This window comes from Cynocephalus volans, chromosome 12 (genome assembly GCF_027409185.1).
Source record: "Cynocephalus volans isolate mCynVol1 chromosome 12, mCynVol1.pri, whole genome shotgun sequence".
Taxonomy (NCBI): Eukaryota; Metazoa; Chordata; class Mammalia; order Dermoptera; family Cynocephalidae; genus Cynocephalus; species Cynocephalus volans.
The window spans coordinates 55,892,522-55,915,511 of NC_084471.1; the positions used below are offsets into that span (position 1 = coordinate 55,892,522).

The 22,990-nt window shown below is 37.2% G+C and overlaps 1 protein-coding gene across 1 annotated transcript in view; it reads left to right on the plus strand.

The window, feature by feature from the left end:
• Positions 1 to 8,153: 8,153 nt before the first annotated feature.
• The window catches only part of GNS (glucosamine (N-acetyl)-6-sulfatase), a 39,864-nt gene continuing 25,027 nt past the window's right edge, over positions 8,154 to 22,990 (plus strand). Inside the window, exons 1-7 of the mRNA XM_063075957.1 lie at positions 8,154 to 8,469; positions 13,651 to 13,710; positions 16,208 to 16,414; positions 18,168 to 18,233; positions 18,662 to 18,760; positions 20,180 to 20,347; positions 22,002 to 22,084. Of these exons, the coding sequence (XP_062932027.1) occupies positions 8,278 to 8,469; positions 13,651 to 13,710; positions 16,208 to 16,414; positions 18,168 to 18,233; positions 18,662 to 18,760; positions 20,180 to 20,347; positions 22,002 to 22,084 (875 nt within the window). The 5' untranslated portion in view covers positions 8,154 to 8,277. The remainder of the gene's footprint in view (positions 8,470 to 13,650; positions 13,711 to 16,207; positions 16,415 to 18,167; positions 18,234 to 18,661; positions 18,761 to 20,179; positions 20,348 to 22,001; positions 22,085 to 22,990) is intronic.

Sequence of the window (22,990 nt, forward strand, 5' to 3'; positions counted from 1 at the left end):
TTATGTTGTTTCTTTCTTACACGTTCGATAGAATTCACCAGTATAGACATCTGAGCCCAGAGTCTTCCTGTGGAAAGATTTTAAATTATTAATCCAATTTCTACAGTTAATACAGCACTTTATCTTTTTCTTGAAACAGTTTTGGAAATTTGTGTCTTTGAAAAAATTTACCTGTTTCATCTAAGTTGAAAATTTTATTTACATAAGTTTGTCCATGTTCACTTATTTATTTAATGTCTATGGAATCTACAGTTGATGTCCACTCTTTCATTCCTGATATCGGTAAATTATGTTTCTCACTTTATCTCATGATCAATTTGCTAAAAACTTGTCAATTTTAAATTTTTTTTCAAAGAAATAGGACTTGTTTTTATTGATTTGTCTTGTTTCTTTGTTTTCATTTCTTATTTTCATTATTTCTTTCCTTCTAACTTCAGGTTCAATTTGTTCTTTTTTTTTTTTTTTTTTTGTCGTTTTTTTCGTGACCGGCGCTCAGCCAGTGAGTGCACCAGTCAGTCCTATATAGGATCCGAACCCGCAGCGGGAGCGTCGCCGTGCTGCCAGCGCAGCACTCTACCAAGTGCGCCACGGGCTCGGCCCCCAATTTGTTCTTCTTTTACTACCTTCTGAAGATGGAAGCTTACGTAGTTGATTTTGTACCTTTCTTTTCTACTACAAACTTTAAAACCATAAATTTTCTTCTAAATACTGCTTTGGGGGGGAAGAAGATATAACAACCACAATTACTTGAAGTTGATACAACAAGCAAACAGAAAGGACATTGTTGGGGGGGAGGGGGGAGGGAGAAGGGAGGGAGGTTTTGGTGATGGGGAGCATTAATCAGCTACAATGTATATCGACAAAATAAAATTTAAAAAAAATTAAAAAAAATAAAAAAATAAAAATAAAAAAAAATAAAAAATTAGATTTCTATCTCAAAAAAAATAAATAAATAAATAAATAAATAAATAAATAAATAAATACTGCTTTGGCTGCACATCAAAAACTTTGATGTACTATGTTTTCCATTTTCATTCACTTTAAATTATTTTCTAAACTCTCTTGTGATCTCTTCCATGATCCATAGATTGTTTAAGAGTGTTGTTTAATTTCCAAATATTTGGGTAGTGTCTAGATATCTTTCTGTTATTGATTCTAATTTGATTCTGTGATCAGAGAATATACTGTACATGATTTCAATCCTTTTAGACTTATTGAGCCTTTCTTTATAGCCCAGCATGGGAAGCTGAAAAGCGTATTCTGCTATTATTGGATTGAATGTTCTATAAATGTCAATTAGGTCAAGTTAGTTGACAGTGTTCACATCTTTCAAATCTTTACTGATTATGTCTACTTTTTCTATTATAAACTGTACAATGATAGATTTGTCTAAATATCTTTCAATTTTCAAAATAGATTTTATTACTTATATTTTTGAATAATTCATTAATTCAAATCACTCAAATGCAGACTTTCACCAGTTTTTTACTCATATATTTTGAAGCGGTGTAATGAATGCATACATGTTTAGAATTATATCTTCTTGATGAATTTACCCCTTTATTGTTATGAAACTACCCTCTTTATCTCTGGCAATATTCCTTGTTCTGAAGTCTACTTTCTCTGACATTAACATAACTACTCCGGTTTTATTTTGATCAGTGTTTTCACGATATATGTTTTCTATCCTTTCTCTTTTAACCTACCTGTGTCTTTATATTTAAAGAGAGTTTCTTTTAACAGAATACACTAGTTGGGTCTTACATTTTTCAGCTGGTATGACAATTACTGCCTATTAATTGGGGTGTTTAGAACATTTACATTCAGTGTAATTAATATGGTTTAAGTCTATCACCTTTCTATTTGTCTTCTATTTATACCTTCTTTGTTTCTTTTGTCCTTTTCCTCACTTCTTTTGAATTGTTTTTTAGTATTCCACTTTATTTTTATGAATAGCTTGTTAGCTATACCATCTTTTTATTGATTGCTCTAGGGTTGGCAGTATTCATCTTTAACTTACTACAGTTTACCTTCAATTAATATTGTATCAGATCCTATATAATGTGAGAATCTTACAACAGTATAGTTCCATTCCATCTTTGTACTATTGTCATCCATTTTATTTCTATTGTAAATAAAAGTTATCATTTTTACTTTAAATCAGTTACTATCTTTGAAATATATTAAATGAGAAGAAAAGTCCTTTAATTTATCCACATACTTACCATTAGCTGTGCTCTTTGTGTGTAAATCTGAGTTTCCATCAGAAATTACTTTCTTTCCACCTGAAGACTTCTCTTAACATATTTTGTAGTTCAGGTCTGCTGGCAATGAATTCTCTCAGTTTGTGTGTGTGTACGTGTCTGTGTGTGTGTGTTTTTAAAAGTCCATTATTTTGCCCTTATTTTTGAAATTTATTTGTGATGGGTATAGAATTCTAGGTTGATAGGTTGGGTGTTTTTTTCTTTCAGTAATTCAAAGATATTACTCTGTTGTTTTCTAGTTTGTATACTTTCTATGAGAAGTCTACAGTCATTCTTATCTTTGTACCTCTGTATGTAATATGCTTTTTTCTTCCTATGACTGCTTTCAAAAATTTTTCTTTATCACTAGTTTCCAGAATTTTGATTCTCAGTGTGATTTTCTTCATGATTATTCTGCATGGGGTTCCTTGAATTCCTTGGATCTCAGATCAGAGTTTTCTCCAAATTTAGGCATTTTTCAACTATTATATCTTCAAAAAATTATTTATTCCTTCTGTAATTTCAATTATAAGAATGGTAGACTACATGATTTTTGTCTCACAGGTCATAGAGGCTCTGTTCATTTTTATCTTTTTTCTTTCTTTGTCTTATTTTGGATATTTTCTATTGTCATGTCTTCAAGTTGACTTATCTTTTCTCCCTATATTATTTAGTCTTCTGTTAATCCATGCATTGAATTTTTCAGGTACTGTGCTATTCGGTTACAGATTTTTAAAAAAATCTTCCACTTTTTGTTAGGTTCATGCTTTCCTTTAAATACTTGAACATATTTATAAAGGAGTTTTAACACCCTGATCTAACTTCTTCATCTGTTATTAATCTGTTTCTATTGACAAATTTTTCTCAAAAAAATTCTGGTAATTTTTAAATTGGATATAGGACATTGTGAGTTTCATATTATTTAGTATTTAGATTTTATAGTCTTCCCTTAAAGAGTGTTGGGCCTTCTTCTGGAAGGCAACTTAAGTTACTGCAGATCAGCTTGATCTTTTGAGGGTTGTACTTAAGCTTTGTTATTGCAGGTGTAAAGTACTTCTTACTAGTGAGAACTTAGCCCTACTACTAGAGCATGTCATTTCCAGTTTCTTTACTGAATGCCACAATGACCAAGGAGGACTTTCCCCTGTGGCTGGTTGGATCTCAAATATCTCCCTCTCTGAGAATTATTAATTTTACATCACCTTGGTCATTCTTTACCCTGTCTTATGGTGTTTCACCCTATAAATGCACATCTCAGTGTCTTGCAAAGTTTCAAAAGACCATCTATGCAGATTTATGGAGCTTTTAATCTATATAGCATCCTCCTCTTTGGAATTCTTCCTGGCAACTTCGAGCTGCCTCAGCCTCCCTCAACCTTAATCTCTCTCCCCTCAGAGCTGTCAGCAAGACAACTTTGTTCTGCATGGGATCCTCTTTCCTCCTCTCTGGTTCAGAATGTGCCTCCAGGCAAAAAACTGGAGCAATTATTTGTTTCCTTTCACATAGTCCTACACTGACTGTTATCCCTTGTATGAAAACATACATTTTGCCTTGTTTTCTAGTTGTTTATAGCAGAAGGGTTACTCTGGCACTACTATTCCATCATGGCCTGAAGTAGAAGTTTTGAGTTTATTAAATGTTTAAGTAGAAGAGATTTACACTTCAAAGGTCATGATAAAAAGTAGTGCTGTTCCTATAATAAAAATTTCATGGGAATTTTTCAAATAATACCTGGATTGTATCCATTTTTGCTTAAGCTCCTGGAAAAAAAAAGTCAAAATAAGAAAAAATGACACTTTACTAAAACAATTTATGAAAAGATAATTGAAATAAAATGAGAAGATACGTTAAAAAGTGGTAAGTCAATACACAACCAAACACCAAATAATAATATGATATATTCTATTCTGAATATGACAAACAGTGATCAGTTGGCAATTATTGTACACCACTCTTCTAACAGGAAACCCTATTAGCAATTTTTAACTTTTTTAGCTAACTGAAAACATTTATATGAGACTTTATTCAACAAAGTAAAATAAGATTTGGGCTATTTTAACCTGTGGTTGAACAACATTTACAATCAGTCATGTGTCAACAGAGCTATTATGATGATTAAGACAAAGGACTGCATGCTCTTTAAAAATGACTTTGCAGAATATAAGCCACACACAGCTCATTACCTTAATTTTGTTGGCCAAAAGGCCTCCCTCAAAGTACCTAAAGTTGTTAACTATTTCAATGTTTTGCAATAGTTGTGTGTTTTATTTTCAGGTTCAACTTCTATATGAAATATTTCAAACACATATGCCAACTTGGACTTTTCCTTGAAGAGTCTAAGTATAATGAAATGGTCTGCCCATTACAGAGGTGTTCAAGCCTTGGAACATAGGTTCAATGAAAATTTAACAACTCAAAATGTATTTTCAACAACTGAAAAGAGAAACCTAAACACAAATGAAATGCAAAAACTTTATTCAAATAGTTAATAAAACTCAAACATGACATTTTAACTGCAATTTAGAAAGACATTTTGGAATGTTTCAATAAAACAAACGATAAACTACAGACTCCTTGTGTGGATGTATATAGTAAATACTTTCTTTTGTCATCTTTAGATTTTATTAAAGCACTAAGATAAAACTAAGATAAAAAATTAATGTAATATGAAACCAAAGTGATAAAAATGAGTGAGAAAATCAAGAGAAATCATCCTAATATAGAGAGTGAATGGTAACAAAAATTTTTTTCCAATCATAATAAAAATAGTAATTATTGAGAGTAATCATTTTGCAATGCATATATATATATATCATGTTGTATACCCTGAATATATATAATTTTGTCAATTATATCTCAATAAGGCTGGAAAAAGGAAAAAGACAAATTGCAAATTAAAGTAATAAATAGGTTCTTAAATTGTTTAATAATCAATTTGTGAAAAGTGAATTAAATAAACGCATCAAAAAATATTGAAATTTCTTTCTGATTTGATCTTAGACTGACATCCATGAAGATGATATAAAACTAGGCCAGCCCGTGGCTCACTTGGTAGAGTGCGGTGCTGATAACACCAAGGCCACGGGTTCGGATCCTATATAGGGATGGCCGGTTTGCTCACTGGCTGAGTGTGGTGCTGACAACACCAAGCCAAGGGTTGAGATTCCCTTACCAGTCATCTTTTTTTAAAAAAAAAAAAAAAGATGATATAAAACTTGCAATACATGATTTCAATGAGAACACTGATGACTAATGAGTGCCTTCAACTCAAAGAATACATAAGATTAGTAACTGTGTAAGAAAATTTGGAATGTCATGAAATGTACATATTAAAAGATACCTGATAGAGCTTCCTTAGATTTGACAAAAAATACCAAAAATATATATATCAGAAATAATGAGTTGTGAAGGTGAATAAAAAAACCTTTCAGAACTAATAATAAATACTCAAAAACCATGCTAGAGAAAAGACTAAATTATCTTTCTATTCTAGCTTTAGAAAATATTACAGACTATTGTCAGATGAAGAGACAATTAAAGAGTACATAGCGATAAAATATAGGGGGAAAAGTATGAAGAGGTGTGCCTGGAAGTTAATTAATAAAAATATATGTTATTTTAAAATTTTGCATTATTTGTTATATTTTTCAACTTTCAAAAACTTATGTGATTTTTCTTAGTCTACATATTTCACTTTTGTACTTCATTTTGTACTTACAAATGTTATTCTTTTTCTCAAGGAGCCCTCACTCACCAAATTGTATATAAGCTTCAATCCCCACAAAATCTGGGTCTGCCCCTTCTATCGTCATTTCTTTCCCCCTAACTGGTCTGCTTTATTCATTCTAATCTTCTTCTGCTCTGTTCTCCATGCTACAGTCTTCTAAAAAATATATGTGTGGGACTGGCCAGTTAACTCAGTTGATTAGAGTGTGGTATTATAACACCAGGTCAAGGGCTTGGATCCCGATACTGGTCATCCACAAAAAAGAAAAAATTGTATGCATGATCCTATTTCTCCACTCTTTCAGTGATTTCCAATTAGCCTTAATATAAAAACCAACATCTTTACCATAGGATCTGGGCCCTTCCTACCTCTCTCCCTCCTTCTCTCCCTCTGTTCTAGCCATACTAGCTTCTTGTAGCTCTCAGGACCTTTGCATATGCTGTACTCTGTGCCCAGGAGACATTCCACCACCCCACTACTCCATCAACAAATTATATCCTACTCAAACTTCAGACTTACACTCAAAGGTCACTTCCTTAGGGCACCTTAGACTGGGTCAGCTCCCCACTCTCTTAAATGCTCATTGCACCCTTTTCTTCATAGCATGTCTCTGTTTGTAATCATATATTTCATTGACTATTAGGTTGTTCATCTCTCTGCCATTAGATTGAAAATTCCATGAAAGAGGGACAGTGTCTCCTCAGCACTAGCCTAGCATCTAGAACAAAGTTGGCACCTAATTATACAATCTCTGGCCTCATCTAGCTTACAATCAAGCCTTGAGCCTTAAAAACAATAACACAATTTTACAGTCTCGAGCATCAATGCAGATGGAACGGGTCCTTTTTTTGTCCAAGAAAGTCTTGACACCTGAATATAAGGATTAGTTATTCCACCAGGTTGAAAAATTAGCCCAGACTATGTCTGCAACCCAACACCCTGGCTGTCTGGGAATAGCTCTGACTAAATTCCCAGAATAATTCCGTCTTGCAGTAGAATTCTACTTCCGTTTTTCAAAAAATTCTTTTGCCTTCTATAGAACTTAATTTTTAAAAAATGTAATAAAACATAGGCAACACTTCCTTTTGCATAAACCCTTTAGTTGTATGGGTGAGGTTTCAAAGTGTTTCCACACTGATTTTTATCTTATAGTGTAATGCTTTCACGAGTTTTTGGTTTTTGTGGGTTTTTTGATGTTGTTGTTGTTGTTGTTTTGGCGTCTGGCCAGTATGAGGATCCGAACCCTTGACCTTGGTGTTATTTTCATGAGTTGTAAAAGACTTTTCTTGTCAGACAGTCCAGCTTAGAGAAAATACACTTTGCTACAAACAAGGCGGTACATTCTATAGTACTGAGTTGGGGATATGACCTGACAGCACCTTACAAGGGATTTGTTTTCATAGACTTCAGTAGAGGGGCAAGGTAGCGTTGTTCCAAGTCTACCACAGAAATATTTGGAACTTTTAGTTTCATGGGCTTTTTTACCCTAAAGATTACTTAACAATGCGTCTGGACGACCATGTTTCAGGGTTTTTGTTTCGTTTTGTTCAATGTGAATATCTTCCCAAGAAGGCTTTCAAAACCTCCCCAAGGAATGTTAGGATAAAGCTGTCAGGATATCCCTAAATTGTTTGTTTGACACCACGATGTCAGTTGAGGACAGCAGAACATAAGCAGTCTTGGAGTTAAGTGAGCTGGCTTGGAATCCAACTCCAAAGTTGGCAGCTGAGCCAAACGAGAATGCTTACAAGTTGTAGACAAAATTACAAACGATCAAACATAAGGGCGCTGAATTAGTGCTTAATGCGGTAGAGCCCAGACTTTACCCACCAGCTGACTTCAATATCCAGTAGGTACATCCCTCCTTTCTGTTTCTCTTGATCGGTTAGTGTTTGCCGACTCTCTCCGGCTTTTCATCTTCTCTTCCCTCCATTTTAATCTTTCCACCAAGCGCCCAGAAACAGATCCTACCAGAACGCACCCCGGGCCTCGGGTTGAAGCAGGCGTGGGTCTCGCTCCGGTCCCGATTCTTCGCGCCTTACCTGCTCCTGTCCACGGTCCCCCTCCCAGCTGCTCCCGCCCGCTCCCGCCCGCGGCCCCGCCCCCGGCCGCCCGTCACGTGACTGCGCGGCGTGCTCCGCCCCCTGTCCCCGGCTCACGTGATCGCGCCCGGGAAGAAAACGCCTGACCCTAGCCCCGGCCTTCACGGAACAGGCTTTTCTCCGTGCTGTTTGTCGGCCTCTCTCCTTTCAGCCACCTGCGCGTCCGCCATCCCCGTCCCGGGGTCTCCCCGGAGCCCTGTGCGCCATGCGGCTCCTGCCTCTGGCCCCAGGTGGGCCCTGGCGGGGCAGCCCCCGTCACCTGACTTTCTGCAGCCCAGCGCTGCTGCTGTTGGTCCTGGGCCGCTGCCTGGGGGTCTCCGGGGAGGCGGCGGGTTCTCGGAGGCCTAATGTGGTGCTGCTCCTCACCGACGACCAGGACGAAGTGCTCGGCGGCATGGTAATTCTTCTTTCTGCCCCGCCCCTCCATCTCTCGGCTGACTCCTTGGTTCCTTGCTCTCTTTCCTCGTCCCCACCCTGACTCCCCGAATTGGCCGCCTTGACCCTGGGTGGATTTGGTTTTACACGCGAAGTCCGATACGCAGGTGTAAGGGGCCGTAGGACTCTATTTCCTCGATTGGGTTGATACAATGCACGCACCACACAGAGCTTCTAGTCTAGACCGTACTGCTGTGGAGTTTGCGTTCATTTCTCGAGATAAAAGTGTGGACGCCAGTTGTGGGTGGGCTGAACCAGTGAGGAACAGGTGCTGGCAAAGAGCACGCAAGCCATGATTGTTTTTCTTTTGTATTAGAGGATCAGAGCACAAGTCCAGCCCCCTTTATGAAGTACCTAGGCCACTTCTGCATTTGTGCCTGTGTACCGTGTCTGTGCCTGATATCTATAAAATAAGTGCTGCAGTGAACTAATCTGGTAGGTAGGCTGTCGAACAGTTGAGAATGTTTTGCCTCACAAGAATCAAGAAAATTCAATTAGCCTAATTGAATACCTGACTGTTGCATTAGCTGCTGTTAAGTGTTCCATTTTGCATCTAATGTGTGCTGTCATGAGACTTAATTCTTTCCCAGGGTTAATTTTGCTTCTGTATCTAGAGTTCTGGAATTTATGACCTTGGAAACATTCATCCAACCCCTACTCCTGGGAGGCCCAGAAAGCGGCTTGTACAAGGCACATAAGTAGTTGAGGCAGTCCTCTGATACAGGGCCCCTGTATTTTTCTCATCTCTTTAAAAACTAGTGCTTTATTGCTTTCTTTTCAGTTCTCTTTTTGCTTTCAGCTGAATGCTGAGACTAGGAAAACACTCCAGGCAAGAGGTTTCTAACTTTTACTGTGTGGTAACACCCTAGCCCAGTGTCTTTCGAACTGCTGGTTCAGACCCATGAGTGAGTTGTGAAATCATTTTAGTGAGTAGCTACCAACATTTTTGCTTTCCTGTGGAATAGAGTAGAATAGAAAACGTGTGTGTTACATGTGATAAAGGTAAGCATATCCATATGCGTATATTTCTGGATTGTGAAGTAAAAAATAATTCTTAGGTTGTGCTTAAAAGTATGAAAGTCTTTTCTAGCTGATGCTTAAGATATTTGTATTTTGACTGTACACTTCTTCCTGCCACATATGCCTCATTGCCTTTTAGTTTCAACCCAGCCATGTTGACGTGAGAGTGTCTTGATTTAATTTCCTTCCTGGATTTTACTTTGGTTTCACCACCATTTCAACTGTACATTATCATTCTGCTCACGAAACTCCTTTTTAAAAAAAAAAAATTTTGTCCTTGAAGTGTTTTGTCCAGAAAAAGCAAGCCATCTCTATCAGTGACTAAAGAGCTTAATTAAAAGGTCAAGCTTTCATAGCTCTGAAAACAAAATTCATTATTTAAATATAAGATGTTCAGAATTCAGTTTCTTCAGTTCTTAGGCCACAGCTATTGTCTCTGTTTATTTGAGGTTTCTTCCTCTTAGTATGTTAATCCTATTTTCTTTAAACCAGTAACAGATTCTTTTTTATAGGGGTTTATACTGGAGAGAGGAGCCAAACTTGAGTGGAGGGAACAAGTCAAACTTAATGCTCCCAACTCGCTGGAGAATTCTGGCCTCTCTTATAGTCTCTTTCAGACTATTCTATCACTAATTGTCAAACAGGATTCCAAGGGGAAGAGCTAAGACAGTAACAACATTTGAGAACCTACTTGGAGCCAGGCAGAGTGCTTCAGTCTTCACAAGAGTCTCTGCTGTAGATATTGTCCCTATTTTTAAGAAGAAGAAACTGAAACTTAGAGGTGGTTAACTTAATTTGACCAAGGTTGGGCCAAGCCCGTGTTGCACTCGGGAGAGTGCGGTGCTGGGAGCGCAGCGACGCTCCCGCCGCGGGTTCGGATCCTATATAGGAATGACCGGTGCACTCACTGGCTGAGTACCGGTCACGAAAAAACGACAAAAAAGAAAAAATTAAAAAAATAATAATTTGACCAAGGTTTGTATAGATAATAAGGGGCAAAGTTTGGGTGTCATGATCCCAGAGCACCATGCTTTTTCTCCCGTTCTAGAATACTATGATAATACTGTTTTATCAGATATCATTCCACATACCCACACCAATATAGTCACTTATACCATAGATCAGAGATTCTTCAGGTGACATTCAGGGATACCAATGGGATCACCAAACTTATTAATTTACATGTAAAACTTTTGTGTATAGTATCTTCATTTTTGTAGAGAGAGGGAGTACTCTGGTTTCTGAAACGATTACAGAGCTGCTATATTTGGCAAAGTAAACAGTGATCAACCCCCCCATACTGAGGTCAAACTATTATACCACTTGTATGATTTTGGTTTAATGTGGAATTTTTCAACCATCTTTGAAATCATCTTTTATGTAGTAGCATCATCTTTAGCATGTCACTGCATTTATTCCGCATATAATCTGTGGGACTTGGTTTTATTTTTTTGCTCAGGGAACTGTTCTTATCTATTTCTTGATTTTACGTAAGCATCATTATGGTATGATGGGAACATTGTTCTTCACAGAAGCACAGCTTGCTGTTTTTAAAATCGTTCACTCTACGACAAAGTGACATTTGGTTCAAACCTCACGGAAGTGAGGAAAGGAGCCATGATAAAATGTAGGAGGAAAGTAAATACATCATGTCACTGCTTTGCTTAAAGCAGAATGGTTTACATTGTTAGAAGTTAACCATGGAATTATCAGAACTGTCAAAACTATTTCAGAGCAGCTATACATGGAACCAGGAAAGTAAATGACTCCTCAGGGTAGTTATGGAGGGGATTTTGCTTAGGATGAGCAAAGTAACATGTTTGCTCATGTGAGAGTATATGATTGGCAGCTTTTTCAAGACTGGTGTGTGGCTTTAACCTGACCAGCCACTGTCTTTGCTTAGACTTCAAGGATCCATTTTACATTCAGGTTAGTATGGATAGACATACACATTTTCAGTACAGTGTGGTTTCTTGTTTGGGACTTGTTCAATTAAGCACAGATTATGGTTATCACTTGTACTACTCTTAGCAGTATAACAATTATGGTTTTAATATAGACTTCCTTCTTATTTAAACTAAAATCAAAATCCTGTTGCAGCCCTGCTTTATCATCTGGCTCCTGCTTGCTTCTCTGACATCGTCTCCTCCCCCCTTACTTACTGAGCTTCTTCTACCACACTGGCCTGCTTTCTGTTCCTCACAGGCACCTCTTCCTTTCCTGTGGCAGCCTTGGTACTTGCTATTCCTTAAGCCTGGAAGCATCTTCTGGATGTTTGCATGATTGACTACTCACCAAGTGGCTTTCAGCACCGAAGTTTCCTCCTGAAAGTAGCAACAACACTCTCCCCACCCCGCCAACCTTCTTCAACCAGCTACACTCACATGATCCTGATTTATTCTCTTCGTGGCACTTGTCACTACCTAAAATGATCATTTGTTTACCTCTTAGTTGTTTAAGTTGCTAAGAGTACAAGGATCATGTGGGCAGGGACCTTTTTTTTGTCCATTGTTGCCTAGATCAATGCCTGGTGCACATTAAGTGTTTAATAAATGTGTTATAATTACACAGTATAGTCTTAGTGTAAATCAGGTATTCTTCAGTAGTTTTGCAAATGTGTCAGACAATTTAACAATCAAGTCCCATACAGTCAACTCACATGGTCCTTTTCTCCACGTAAATTTTGCAACCTCATTTCCCTCTCAATGTCCTCATGACAATTTGGGTTCTTTGTCAAACCAGTGTTTCATTCAGCCTAATGTTCTTTTCCTGAGGATATCACTCAGTGATGTTTCAAGGAAAGCGTGGCTGGTGACATTGCTTCTGAAAGCTGGCAAAGACCTACATCTCTAGCATCTCCTGGGAGCCTGTTACGGATCTACTCATGAAATTATCAGAGCTCTTGAATAAGTTAGAATTCTCATCCTTTTGAGCTTATGGATTTTCTACTTATCTACACAAAACCTTAGGTTTTCTACTATCTATATAAAACATTGTTGAAAATGAAGCTCTTGTTAACCTTTTTATATATTTGGATTATCAATCTTTAGGGAATTATTACCCCAAAAAATATACTTAAAACTGCATTCAGTATGGTCTTAGATTTTCAAAGGTATTTCAGAATCGTATGGACTGGGCTGACCCCGTGGCGCACTCAGGAGAGTGCGGCGCTGGGAGCGCTGCAGCGCTCCCGCCGTGGGTTCGGATCCTATATAGGGATGGCCAGTGCGCTTGGTGTGGCCGGTCACAAAAAAAAAAAAAAAAAAAAAAAGAATCGTATGGACTGACTTAATATAATACAACTAAAATGGGCCACTTCAATGTACTTTTGCTGTCTGGAATCTGAATAAAGATTATTAGTGTTTCTTTTATTTGTGTTTAAGTGATTATCTATATACTTTTATCCTTACTCCAGGATGAAGTTAATTGTTCTCCATACTTGATAAGGTCTTAGATTTTGAACAAAAGATGAAACAAGGATATAAACAAAGTAGTTTCTGACTAGCCTTCTGCTTGATAGGGTTCTTTTTTCACCTGCTTACCATCTGGCTCAAGTCCTTATCCTGAGATGGTGGTTTGGTCTAGGGCAGAGGGCAGTGAGCTGGTAGTCAAAAAGTGCATCTGGGCTCCACCACTAAGTGTGTGAGATTTGAGTCTGTAATCCTCGAGGGCTTGTCTTACTTTCAGAATCTAAGTGTTGTCTTACTGCTGTTATAAAGGGTAGAAAGCTCCTTTCATATTATCTCCCACATCTGGCTTCTAATGATGAATTCAGAGATAGGTCTTCCCCTACCTCGTAAGGGGCCTGGTGACAAATAAGAAAAGGGCAACCAAAATTTCATTAGAGTGAAACCAGCATTGCTAGAATAATGCTATCAGCTGTGAACTTTCCCTTTCTGCAAGCATTATGACCCCTGCACTTCTGCACAGGATACACCTGACTGTAACCAAACCTGTTTGGTTCAGCTCCAGAATCACATAGGACTCTCTTGGCTGTTGCTTAGTGTCAGGTAGAGCTGACCATCTGGGGATAAAGATTGAGTGGGATATAACAAAACATGAATTATGGTCTGTGTGTTTTAATATATTGGAATAATTTAAGAGATACTTACTTACTTTACAGACACCACTAAAGAAAACCAAGGCTCTCATTGGAGAGATGGGGATGACTTTCTCCAGTGCTGTAAGTTTTGGAGCTAATTTAATTTTGTTAGAGTTTAACTGTGTTTATATTCTAAGAAGAAACTCCCTTTGGAGGAATCCAGTGTTATCTATGTGAGTTTTTTCCTAGTTAAATGCCTGATCTGAAGGAAGGACTTTATTTAATGAATATAAATTTTCTTAATTGAAATAATACTTTTTATCAATTGAAGATTAATTGCAAGTGTTTTCTAAGCTAGTCTGTTCTACAACTTACAACTAGAGAATTTTATTTAAAACCTCACTGAGGTTGGAAAATGCATTGTAAGAGTCAAGTACCATTTACGCCATGTGAACTATTATGTTAAAAACCAATTAACCCTGATAGCCAAACCTGACAGAGATAATAGTACCAAAATATATGTATGTGAAATACAAATATATAAAAATATTGATGCAAAGATCCAAACACAAATATTAATAATTAATATTCGAGAATCATGCACATAAGCAAGTGGTAGTCTAGGAATGGAAGGGTAGCTTAATATCAGGAAATCATTGAACAGTAGCAGAATGTTATGCTTAAGACCACCAACTCTGGAGCCAGGCAACCTAGTTTTGTGTATTCTCTGAGCCTCTTTTTTAGCTGTGTGACCTTGGGCAAGTTATTTACCTCTCTGGCCCTTAGTTTCCTCAAGTAAATGGGAGTACTAAAATCTACCTTAGGGTTTTTGTGAGGTTAAATGAGTTGATATATGTGAAGCACTTATATCAGTATCTGACTTATAGGAAGTACTATGTGATGTTGGTTATTATATTGTTTACCAACATGATATCAGTAATTGAGAGAAGGAAAATTAAATGTTCATCTCTAGATGCTTCAAAGTCCTCTGAAATTGTATCATCCTTTCCTGGTAATTTATTAAACTGTTAGAAGAATACATCCTTACAATAATGACTTTCCAACAGATAGTACACTTTATGCTTAAGACAAAAAACTCAGGGCATGGTTGTTAGGGATGAGACAAGGGTATAGTATCTGTCATTTAATGATGTTCTGGACTGTCTAGTCATTGCTATAAGTCTTACGGAAATAAGTAAAACTTGGAAAAAAGATAAAATTATCGTTTCCTCTTGTTTGGATTTTCTACCTAAGAAACTCAGAATTTTTGAAAACTTTTAAACTGATAGAATTCAGTCAAGAAATGAAAAACTAAAAATTAATAACTTTCTTCCATATAACCAGTTAGAGAAACAGAATGTAGGGGTTGGAGAAAAGATTCCATTCGTAATAGCAGCAAAATATAAGCTCTCTAGGAATAACTGATGGTAGCCAGAAATGGTTAAGACCTATGTAAGTTAAAAAACTTTGTGAGTGATAAAATTAAAATATTTGATACATAGATATGCACATTTTCTGTGAGAAAACACAATATTATAAAAAGTTTATTCCAATATGAGTCCTAACAAGGGTTTTTTAGACTCAAGTCATTCCAAAAACTATCTAGAATAATAAATAGGTAAGAATAAGGTAATTTTTTTTAAAGGAAGAAATTGCCTTCCCAGATACTAAAAGGTAATATGAAGATAGAGTAAACAGTGTGGTACGTACTGGCCATGAAATAGATCAGAAAACAAAAAGGGAAAGAAGAGTTGCCAATGTAAAAATTACAAAAGTCACACATCTGATAAAATTAAGAGTAAAAAGTAAAATATGAAGTATTTTGTAACATGACCAAATCCTTCTTGTTATTTTACATAACAAGAGGCCAACGGCCCAGGAGGGAAAAATTAGCAAAGCCTATGGACAAACCATTCACATAAACACAATTGATCAGTATACATGTGGAGAACATTCTTCCTCACCAGTATTTAAAAATGCCAAATCTAATTTGAAACGCCAAAAAAATGCTAAGTATTTTAAAAGATAATATCTGATTTTGGCACACATGTGTGCTTGAACAGCCATTTCTTCCCTATTGGTGTGAGTATAAGCTAGTGTGACCTTTCTGTAAAGTGGCTTGGTGATGTGTACAAATATTGGGTAGAATGGGGAAAGTCTGTTGATGACTGTAGTTAATGGAAACATAATTAGTAGGAGGAAAAATTCTGTGTCCAGTGCATAAAGTAATACAGGAAATATGTAAAGCTACAGATTAGCCTGAAAGTGAACCTCTACTTCTCAGTTACATTAGATTCAAGTATTACTCTTTATCTTCGGTTAAGACATAGCTACTGCCATGCTGTGCTCCTTGCATTTAATTTTATTTCTTTGGCAGATGAGATTAAAATTACTGTTAAGTTATCCTGCAGAAAGAAACCAATTGAAAAAGAAATCTGTTCTGTCACTCTGTCTGCTTTAGAGTCTCCACTATGTGACTTAAAGCAACTCTGAAGCATGTCATAGGTAAATAGAATCACTATTCCATGAGAAATTAAAAATTTGAGTATTGAGCAACTTTCTTTATTCTCTTTAGAAATGATGAGAAATCCATCTTCCTTCTGTAACTTTGTCTTTTTTACTTCTATTTCCTTTGTAGTATGTGCCAAGTGCTCTTTGCTGCCCCAGCAGAGCCAGTATCCTGACAGGGAAGTACCCACATAATCATCATGTTGTTAACAACACTTTAGAGGGAAACTGCAGTAGTAAATCTTGGCAGAAGATCCAAGAACCAAATACTTTTCCAGCAATTCTCAGATCGATGTGTGGTTACCAGACATTTTTTGCAGGGAAATATTTAAATGAGGTATGTTGAATGGCCTATTCCTTTTTTTATAATAGCTTTTCAGATGCAAAGTAATATAATTCATATTATTTTTTCATTAGTATCAATTCAAATCATGTTAAAGGATTTTTGGTATATGTTGTTTTCTGCCCATTAGGAACTTATGTGAACATACTTACACGATTTGGGTCCCGTAATTATTCTTCCTTTAATAGTCCTAGGAGCATTTATTTAAAAACTGTCCTACAGCTGCTGCTGTCTGATGCATCTTCTCTTTTTTCCTCGGAATTCTGCTTGTCATGTGTTTGTCATGGTATCTTTGTTTCCATTTCTCTTTATCAGTATCAGAGTGAAAAATTTTTTTCCTCTTAGAATCCTTCCTCAGATTTTCTTAGAATCTTTTCTTAATTATAACAACTTAATGCCTAACTCGTTTTCTAACCTGAAAAGTGGGAACAGACTGTGGGGAGATTAGTGATAAAGGGAAAGCACCCAGAGCCTGGGGCAGCCAAATCATTAAAGCATATGGCTGAGTGGTTGGAGTACTGCCCTCCTAGGCCTGGATGGAGAAATACCTCATTGTGACTTGTCAAGGTGAGATTTCAGGGACCCAAGTCCACCACAGTGGCCTTAGCTTTTACTCAAACTCCAAGCTTAAAGGAAATAGTGTGTTTAGGAGTATTTGGGGTTAGCTTATATAGTAAAACTGGTGATGCAAGACAAAAAGAAGATATACATTTTCTTATACACTTTATCTGTGGTTACTAGAGGTCTTAATATCTGATCTTAATTTTCTGTTAATTCTCCCCCTCCCCCTAACATTTGGGGGAATCTGCAACCTTGTAGGTTTGAAGGAAGATGAGTCAGATTGAAAAGAACCACGAGAAATAGAACATGTGGATACTAGGTTGTTGGGTTGGGGGTATGGGTCATAAAGAACTTATACTACTTTGCATTTTGAAGATCATCTCATATATATAAAATTAGGAGAAACCTTTAAAGTACAGAGTTCTCAGGGATTAAATTCTGCCTCAAATGGACAGCATTAAACCTTGTTGAGATAAAGTGGGATCATTCTGTGGTCTCTTCACTTACTCATCTCATCAGATAAATTGAGCTCCAAAAGTAGCTCTCATCAGCAGTACAACTGAAGTAATAGGCTGATAGCTCATGGTCTGATTATTTGGGCTGTTATTAGCCACAAGGTCAGTTGGACTGTTCAGTCCATGCCCTCAGTAGCTTAGCACTCACTCCATGAATGGGTTGTGTGGGCTAGGCCAGGTGTACTTTTTCTGTGGTGGGCCAGATAGTCAACGTTTTAGGCTTTGCAGGCCGTCTGTCTCTGTTGTGACTATTCAACTCTGCCATTGTAGCATGAACGTAGCCACAGGCATTAGGTAATGAATGAGCATGGCTGTGTCCCCGAAAAACTTTATCATCACTGAAATTTGAATTTCATGTAACTGTCACATTCCACAAGATATTGTCTTTTGGTTGGTTTTTATATTTTTAAATGGCTAAAAAAAATTCTTAGCTTGCTGGTCGTACAAAACAGCAGTAGGCCAGATTTGGCCCAACAGTTGTAGTTTGCCAGTTCCTGCTTTAGAAGTTCCTAGGATTATAGAGTTCTTTACTTTTTGATTAGTTTACATGTTTGGAAAAATTGAGCACCTACTATGTTTCAGGCACTGGTCTAAAAAGATCCTAAAAGTTTCCTATTTCTGGTCTGGCCATGTCTAAGAACTTCTGATGTCTTAATTGTCTTGCTTTTCAGTATGGGGCCCCGGATGCAGGTGGTCTAGAACACATTCCTCTGGGCTGGAGTTACTGGTTTGCTCTGGTGAGTGATTATTGAAGTCAGTGACAATTATATGCTGCTCTACAGATGCAAAATATGTTTACACTAATTTAGCTCTGATACGGATATAACTTAGTTTGCTTTTATGATTAGCTGTTTTACCTCCTTAAAGTCTGTTGACGTGTGAATCGCTCCTTTCTGGGATGTTTTTCGTACATTACAATAGATTTAGAAATGCAATTTGCTGTTCTACCTGATCCACATCTGGCTTTTAAACTAGGACATATTATCGAAACTGTGCTAGTCTTTTATAAAACCCTAGTCAAAAAATCCAATTCAATATTGACTTGAGTAATTGCCTTTTTTATGTCTTATCACTGTTGAAACAGAATGTAGTTTAGCCCAGCATGGATTAAGACTTTCATTTTGTGTGCTGACCTCATAACAAATTCCTTTCCTCTTCTTATAAGGAAAAGAATTCTAAATACTATAATTACACCCTCTCTATAAATGGGAAGGCACGGAAGCATGGTGAAAACTACAGCGTGGACTACCTGACAGATGTTTTGGTGAGTTGCTGAAGCTCTGTAGCTCTGTCCTTGCAGGTTTGGTTCACATTTAATTGAAGAAAACTTTTAGTCTTATTTGTTTGTGATGGGTAATGTCAATGCAGAATAACTTGATCTAATTGTCAGAGAGTAGTTTCAGCTGATTAAAAATTCCGGGGTGGGGGGGTTGTATATAAATTAGGCTCAGATCTAATGTTCTTGAAATTCCATCTTTGTAGAGGTTTTACTTTGTAGGGGTTTACTTTGAAGAGGTTTACTTTGCGTGAGGGTGGAGGAACAAGGATATGGGAGTTCATTTGGCATTGTGTATTTATATATAAAAATTACTGAAACCAGGTGAATTTGGGACTTTCTTGTCCTGAGGCATTTCTAATGGCAACATTTTATAGAGCATTTATTCATCGAATAGTTCAGCACCAATTATAGTTGGTGTTCAGCAGTAAATGAAGCAAAGTTCCTGATTCTGTGGAAGGTAACTTTCTGGTGGCAGGTTTTATGCATGCCACATATATGTATACACTCATTTGTTGCCTTATTAGATGATGATCAGTTAGAGAAATAAGACAGGGTATGGGGGTTACTTAGGTAACATTCAAGCAGAAACCTGAAGGAGGTGACAGTGAGCCATACAGATCAGGGGAAAGAGTGCCACAAGCAGAGGAAACAATAAGTACGAGGGCCCTAAGGCAGGAGTGTACCTGGCATATTTGAGAAACCACAAGGAAGTTGACAGGGTTGGAGCAAAGTAGGTGAGTGGGAGTATGATAAGAAAAAGATACAGTCAGTATCTTTTGAGTTAGTGTTGGGAATAAATGAAGATGCAGATCAACTAGAATAATGAAAAACAGTTTGTATGTAGGGTGCTGTCATTTTCATTAAAAATCTTCTTATAAGCAAGTGAAAAATCTTAAGTCCATATGAATTAAAGGCCTGGTATGATGTATGTGGATTTAATATTATCCATTTAGCTTAGCTACTTCAGCTGCCATAATTTATGATATTTACTCTTAATATTTTCATAAGGTTAAGGTAACTTTATCCACCTTTCCCACTGTTCTGGATTAGGTTGACTCTCCTTTACCTTCTTTAAGGCATCAAATGTATATACTCTAAGCTGCATGAATGTCAGTTAATATTAAAATTGTCAGACTACTATTTCTTTCCTTATGGGAGGCATAATAATTTCTAGGTCATGTAAAATCATCAAGATCTTAATTATGCTCTTCAATTTTTAATTATTGCCTGAAAACCAAATATATTTGTTCCAACATGCTTGCAAATGACTATGACATACATCACTTGCTCAGATTGGTTAAAAGCTAACATGACCCTGTACTCTCTGTTCACCAGAGGACATTTATCTATTAAGTACTCAACTACTGGATAGGGTAGGAGATGACAAGTGTTTGTATGTGTCAGGCTAATGTCTCCTTGGACTTTCTGGACTACAAATCCAACTCTGAGCCCTTCTTCATGATGATCTCCACTCCAGCACCTCATTCACCTTGGACAGCCGCACCTCAATACCAGAAGACTTTCCAGAACGTCTTTGCACCAAGAAACAAGAACTTCAACATCCATGGAACGGTATCTTCCCCTAATCCTTGAATTAAACCATACTCAGTATGATAAACTGTTTAATATACTTGTCAGGAAGCCTTTGAGCCATGCTGTGGGTTTTTCTTCATGATCTTTTAGATGCAATTGCACCTGTCTCTAGTACAGATAGTATAAACTTGTTTCACAAGTACAGATGAGCTTCCTGCCACACACCCATTTAGCACCTGGAAAGTCCACAAGGAATGGAAGGAAATGCCATCTTTTCTGATGATAGTAGTACCACTCAATCTCTCCTGGTAACCTCTCTGCTGGCTCACCTCCCTTCTGGCAGTGGCTGAGACACATCCCTGGGGACTGAGCTGGGCCTGCAGCAGCCTCCACTGAGTGGCCCTCACTAGCCTGAGGCATAGGAAGAAGAGGAGCAGCACAGAGCAATGTGACTGTGAAGGGAAGTTGAATGGGGAAATGAGCGAGAGCAGGGGACATGATTAAAGGCCACAATTACCCAAATATTTGCTTCATGTGCCAGTTACTTACACGTCCCTTGGCACAGGGTATAGAGGCAGTTCCCTGGTTCAAAGGCAGAAGGTCTCCACTGCCCAGGCCTGTTATCTAGAAATTGTTATTTCTTGTAAGGTTGTAGAAAGAATGAGACTTGAAGTCAGACCCAGCGCTACCACATTCTAGCTAAGTGATCTGACCTTGAGCAAGATGCTTAACTTTATTTTTCCATCTAAAGTAAGAGATCCTGATCCCTCATGTTACTACTGTATGAATTAGAGTACACAGAAGCATTGAGCACACTGCCTGGCACGTTGTGGGCATGTGCTTGTTAAATATGATCTTAAAGCCAAGTGAAGCTGGGTTTTAAACTGGAGAGCCATTCTCAATTTGTGTTCCAGTAGAAGTTCACATGACTAGTAAGTTTGGAAACTTTGGGTTAAATAAGTCACTCTGCTACTGGACTTCTCAGAATTATTCATGGTCTAGTGTGAATTTCCAGCAGGAGGATATGCCATATAGCATTTTTCAAACTCATTAACTAAAGAACACTTTGAGGGAACATAGTTTGGGAGGTAGTGGTTTGAGGTTTTATGAATAGAGAGGAGAAAATTAATGGTGTATGAGAATGTTTTTGTTTTTAAAAATATGACTTTTTTTATTTAAATGGGAAGGATTCTCCAGACAGATTTGGACTTGAAGTTTTAGGAAATTGCTGTGATGGGATTTTCATAATCCCATCTAGATGTGATTAATATCTTGGATAGAAAAATAAAGAGTGGTGGAATGATGATTTATAGGAAAAACTTAGAGGAAGGTAAAGTTAATATTTACCCATTTGTAATGGTAGTAGACTGAGAGCATAGGATCAAAGTTGTAAATGTAATCTCATTTTTGCCAGTAGTTTCCCAATGACATTCCTTAAAATCTCTTATTAATGCTGCTAACAAAGGAGCCAAGGCCTTTTTGGATGTGGGAGGTGTTGGGAAGCTGAAGAATGAGTGGCAGAAATTTCTGTTTTAGAAGCACAGGGAAAGGGAGAGAAGGTTTGAAGTTGCTTAAACAGGTTCCAGTTCCTTTTTGCTAAATCATGAAATGATCCTTTTTATTGTCTACTGTAGTAATATAATAGTTTGACTATGGTAACTTGTTGTTAACATTTTTTTCTTCTAAATTTTAGAACAAGCACTGGTTAATTAGGCAAGCCAAGACTCCAATGACTAATTCTTCAGTGCAGTTTTTAGATAATGCGTTTAGGAAAAGGTAAGAGCTGCTTCTACGTTCTCAATATGAGTGGTTTTGAGGACCCTCCAAATCAGCTCATGAACAGGAGGCTGCACCATGCTTTTATGTTTGAAACAGAAATTAGTTGGAGAGATGCTTTGGGGCATCTGCTGCCTCCGAAGCAGGCAGAGATTCCTTTACATAAAGATGTGTAACAAAGCCTCTGAACCCCAGGACTCATTAAACAATCCATTTCTAGGACTTGTTAAAGAATATTGCAAACTGGAACCATTTGGTAGAATTTTTTTTTTTTTTTCCTGTTTGAAGAAAAGGTCACTTGGTAAGAGATCAGCCCAAATATTTGATAAAAGACCCAAAGAATTGAACTACAGCAAAATATTTGCCTTTGCTGTTTGGAATTTTCAAGAAATTCTTTTAAGTCAATTATTTTAAAAACATTATTTTCTCTCAGGGAGTATTTGGCTTAGAGCAGGAGTCAGCAAACTTTTTCTATAAAGGGCCAGATAGTAAATATTATAGCTTGCAGGCCATATTATTCTCTGTCACAACAACCCAACTCTGCTGGAAGTAGCACAAAAGCAGCCCTAGATAATATGTAAATGAATGAGCCTGTCTGCGTTCCAATAAAACTTTATAGAGATAGCTGGCAAGCTTTGGCCCATGGGCCATAGTTTGATGACCCCATGGGTGGACCATTAAACACTGTTGTTGCACAGGCCTATTAGAAGGAGGGTCCTGTTGTGGTGAACTATGTATGGTATAGCTTGTTACAGTTTCTTTTTGTGAATTTTTTCAGTCTCTGAGGTGAAACAACTTAAATTAATTCAAATATGTAATTAAAATATGTAAATTCATATACATATTGTATATGTGTAAAAATACTATCACACTTTGTCTTGTAATTACATTAAACTGTTTGGAATC